The sequence below is a fragment of the Peromyscus eremicus genome, chromosome 19 (assembly GCF_949786415.1).
Source record: "Peromyscus eremicus chromosome 19, PerEre_H2_v1, whole genome shotgun sequence".
Taxonomy (NCBI): Eukaryota; Metazoa; Chordata; class Mammalia; order Rodentia; family Cricetidae; genus Peromyscus; species Peromyscus eremicus.
In genome coordinates, this window is record NC_081435.1 from 26,487,208 (window position 1) to 26,491,933 (window position 4,726).

Here is a 4,726-nt window from a genome sequence, read left to right on the forward strand (position 1 = left end):
ACACGAGAATTCTTATGACGTTGGAGATGGAAAGATTTAAACACTAGAAAAGTGCTACCCAGACATGGAAAATATTGACAGATCAGGTTAAGTTAAAATTAATAATTTTTGTTTATAAGAGACATCATAATGAGGTTAAAATAGAAGGCATGGAGTGGGAAAATCATTTACAATATGCATATGCAAAATGGGATTATACTAAGAATATAGATTATTCTGCAGACCAATTCCTCAGATTAAAAAATGTCTGAAAGACTTTATCTTGAGAATGCATCTGAATGGTCAATAAATACTTAAAAGTTTGCATCATTTCATTAATCACTAAGGAAATGCTAATTAAATGTACACTATGACATCCATACTCACTAGAGTGGTTAAAACTGGAAAGACAGCATCAAATGTTGACAAGATTATAGAGCAACTGGAATTCCCATGTGTTCCTGGAATTACTCTTTCACATTGCTGGAAATGGAATCCAATCCACTGAGTGCACTAGGCAAATGTTCTATGATTGAGCTGCATCTCTATCCCCAACTTTTAAGAAATATCTTTGAGACAGTGACTCACTATATATCCCACACTGGCCTTGAGTTTGTGATACCCCATGTGTGTCTTCCCAGAGATGGGGCTACAGGGGTGAGCCACCAGGGGCAGCTCGGTACAACTACTTTTGAAAACTACTTCACAGTGTTTGCCACTGCTAGATATATTTTCACACTTGGATGCACAACAAACAGCTCTGACACATGATGTATGCTTATTTTATACACAGGACATGTGAAGAAATGTTCACAGGATTAACATTCAAAATTTAAACCTGGGCTGGGTGGTGGTGGGGCACGCCTTTAATCCCAGCACTTGGGAAGCAGAGGCAGGCTGATCTCTGTGAGTTCGAGAACAGCCTGGTCTACAAAGTAAGCTAGGACATCTAGAGCTATTACACAGAGAAAACTCTATCTAAAAAACAAGCCAAACAAATAAAAGCTCAACCTGGAGATCCCCAATGTTCCTCATCTGGTGTATATGCATGTGAACTATAATACAAGCCTATGGAGGAAAGACATGATACAATGAAAACAGCATAGCATAGAGGAGCACACCAAAGAAAATGTTAGTGAAGAACAGTCCTACAGCAGAGAAATACTCTACTGGTTATACGTTATAAAAGTTCTAAGAAAGACAAAAAGTCAGTGTAGTGCTTAGGAAGAGAGTAAAAACTAGTGAACGGCAGAGGGAAAGTTTTCTCGTTAGGTGTGTGCTAATTATTCATCTAGATACTGCATATTAGACTGTATTATCTTGGTGATCCTTTGTTGTGCTGTACACTTAAGACTTTTTTTTTACATGTATGTTATGTTTCAATGAGAAGTAATTTGGGAATATTCCAATATTTTGTAGATAACCATTACATTACATACAATACATATGTATTCAAAGCGTCTTTCATAAAGATCAATATGCCACTTTGCTCATTTAAAAAGTTGCATTCCCTTAAAATTAACTCAGCAAATGTGTTGGAACTTATGGTTGCTAAGTTTGAGCATACAATGGAGGATATTTCTGTCTTCTAAAGGGTGTTTAAACAAGCACAGCAGGGCTGGGACTGGGAACGGAGTGAACACCATGTGCAACACGAGAAGAGTACGCACGGTGGCGCTGCAGGCTAACAATTTGTATAACTAGGGGCTCCCAGGATGCCCAGGGACTTCCTTCCCCGGCAATCAGAACGCTGACTGTTCCCTGAAAGAAGGGGACGTTTCCATAAGATCTAGGAGAAAGGACTCATGTAAGCAATTCAGTAAGATTTAATTCGAGGTTATTTCACCAAACCTAATCTGTGTGGATTGAAACCGACAAGATTTAGAAGAAGCAGCGCCCTCTGGACTGCATCTGAACAATGGAGACAGCTGTAGCAAAAACGCCAGAGAAAAGGCAAGTCGTTTTTCTTACTATATTGCTGCTTTTGTGGGAGGCTGGCTCTGAGGCGATTAGATATTCCATGCCAGAAGAAACGGAGAGTGGTTACTTGGTGGCTAACCTGGCAAAAGATCTGGGGCTCAGGGTGGGGGAACTGGCCACCAGAGGGGCGCGAATCCATCACAGAGGAAACAAAGAGCTCTTGAAGCTGGACGCTGAGACCGGGAATTTGCTCCTGAGGGAAAAACCAGATCGCGAGGTGCTGTGTGGGGTGACAGACCCCTGTGTGCTGCACTTTCAGCTCATTCTGGAAAACCCTGTGCAGTTCTTCCAAACTGACCTGCAGATCACAGACATAAACGACCATGCTCCGGAGTTTCCTCACAGGGAAATGCTTCTAAAAATTCAGGAAATTGCCCAGCCAGGGACTGTGTTTCCTCTGAAGGCAGCTCAGGACTCTGACATAGGGAGCAATGCTGTTCAGAACTACACAGTCAGCCCCAACCTCCACTTCCACGTGGTTACTCAGAGTCGCGCTGATGGCAGGAAATACCCTGAGCTGGTGCTGGACAGAGCCCTGGACAGGGAGGAGGAGCCTGAGCTCACTTTAATCCTCACTGCTGTGGATGGTGGGTCTCCACCCAAGTCTGGGACCACCATAGTTCACATTGAAGTCGTGGACATCAATGATAACGCCCCCCAGTTTGTACAGTCACTCTATGAGGTTCAGGTCCCTGAGAACAGCCCCCTTGATGCCGTAGTTTTGACGGTCTCTGCCAGGGATTTAGATGCTGGGATACATGGGAATGTAGCCTACTCTCTGTTTCAAGGTGGTGAAGTTTCTCAACCATTTGTAATAGATGATGTCACAGGAGAAATTCGTCTTAAAAGAATATTGGATTTTGAGGCAACTCCATATTATAACATGGATATTGTAGCCACAGACAGTGGAGGTCTTTCAGGAAAATGTAGTGTAGCTATACAGGTGGTGGATGTGAATGACAACGCCCCTAAACTCACTATATCTTCGCTCACTACTTCCATCCCAGAAAATGCTCCTGAAGCTGTAGTTGCTGTTTTCAGTGTTTCTGACCCAGATTCGGGGGACAATGGAAGGATGGTGTGTTCTATTCAGAATGATCTTCCATTCGTTTTAAAGCCCACATTCGAGAATTATTACAGTTTAGTGGCAGAGGGACCCCTGGACAGAGAAAGCAGAGCTGAGTACAACATCACCATCACAGTCACCGATATGGGCACACCCAGACTCACAACTCAGCACACCATAACAGTGCAGGTGTCCGATATCAACGACAATGCCCCCGCCTTCACACAAACCTCCTACACCCTGTTTGTCCAGGAGAACAACAGCCCCGCCCTGCACATAGGCACCATCAGTGCCACAGACTCAGACTCAGGCTCCAATGCCCACATCACCTACTCTCTGCTGCCCACCCACGACCCGCAGCTGGCCCTCGACTCGCTCATCTCCATCAATGCCGACAATGGGCAGCTGTTTGCACTCAGGGCGCTGGACTATGAGGCCCTGCAGACCTTCGAGTTCCACGTGGGCGCCACAGACCAAGGCTCTCCTGCGCTCAGCAGCCAGGCGCTGGTGCGTGTGCTGGTGCTGGACGCCAACGACAATGCGCCCTTCGTGCTCTACCCGCTGCAGAACGCCTCTGCACCCTGCACAGAGCTGCTGCCCAGGGCGGCAGAGCCAGGCTACCTGGTCACCAAGGTGGTGGCAGTGGACCGCGACTCTGGACAGAATGCCTGGCTGTCCTTCCAGCTGCTCAAGGCCACAGAGCCCGGGCTGTTCAGCGTGTGGGCTCACAATGGCGAGGTGCGCACCTCCAGGTTGCTGAGTGAGCGTGATGCTCCCAAGCACAGGCTGCTGCTGCTGGTCAAGGACAATGGAGATCCTCCAAGGTCTGCCAGTGTCACTCTGCATGTGCTGCTGGTGGATGGCTTCTCTCAGCCCTACCTGCCTCTGCCAGAGGTGGCGCGCGACCTCGTGCAGGATGAGGACGTGCTCACACTGTACCTGGTCATTGCCTTGGCTTCTGTGTCTTCCATCTTCCTGTTGTCTGTGCTGCTGTTCGTGGGGGTGAGGCTGTGCAGGAGGGCCAGGGCGGCCTCTCTGGGTGGCTGCTCTGTGCCTGAGGGACACTTTCCTGGCCACCTGGTGGATGTCAGCGGCGCAGGGACCCTGGCCCAGAGTTACCAGTATGAGGTGTGTCTGACTGGAGACTCTGGGAACACAGATTTCAAATTCTTTAATCCCATTATTCCCAGTAGTCTGTTTCAGAACCCCTAGCTAAATTTCAGTATCTGGAAGACCAAGTTTTCGATAAACGAATCAGAATTAGTTGCTTGGCTATTAATATTTTCCTTTTGCATTCAATAATCTTTCCTTGAAACAACATATTTTATTCGCTGTTTTTTGTTGGTGTATTTTTTTCTTTTGGATCTGTGTTTCCTGTTTTATTAATGCAATCTTGATGCATCTTTTTCTTTCACTAATTTGGAGGGTATGTAACTTCGTTGTGTTTCTCTGGTCATTTCAAGTAGTGTTCTTAGGAACTCATTTCTTCCTCTTCATTATAACCAGGGTGGATTTCTTCAACACCCACTTCAGATTGTATCTTCTTGAGGCTATGCACAGAACTTGCTCTGTCGTATTCACTTTGAGTTTCACTTTCACTGCAGCTTGTTAACTGTAAAATGTACAGCGTTCATTGTGAGATTTTCAGAGATGCACACACCATGCCTGGATAGAATTCACCTCCTTATCACAGTCTTTAGT

At 45.9% G+C, this 4,726-nt stretch overlaps 1 protein-coding gene across 1 annotated transcript; it reads left to right on the plus strand.

Moving 5' to 3' along the window:
* The first annotated feature begins 1,734 nt into the window (after window positions 1-1,734).
* Window positions 1,735-4,288, plus strand: LOC131895771 (protocadherin beta-6). The gene has a single exon (XM_059246276.1). The coding sequence runs from the start codon at window positions 1,898-1,900 to the stop codon at window positions 4,235-4,237; it is 2,340 nt and encodes a 779-aa protein (XP_059102259.1). The 5' UTR covers window positions 1,735-1,897; the 3' UTR covers window positions 4,238-4,288.
* The last annotated feature ends 438 nt before the right edge of the window (window positions 4,289-4,726 follow it).

What these genes read in the sequence shown, in the direction of transcription:
- LOC131895771 (XM_059246276.1), top strand. Translation starts at nt 1,898, where the DNA reads ATGGAGACAGCTGTAGCAAAAACGCCAGAGAAAAGGCAAGTCGTTTTT.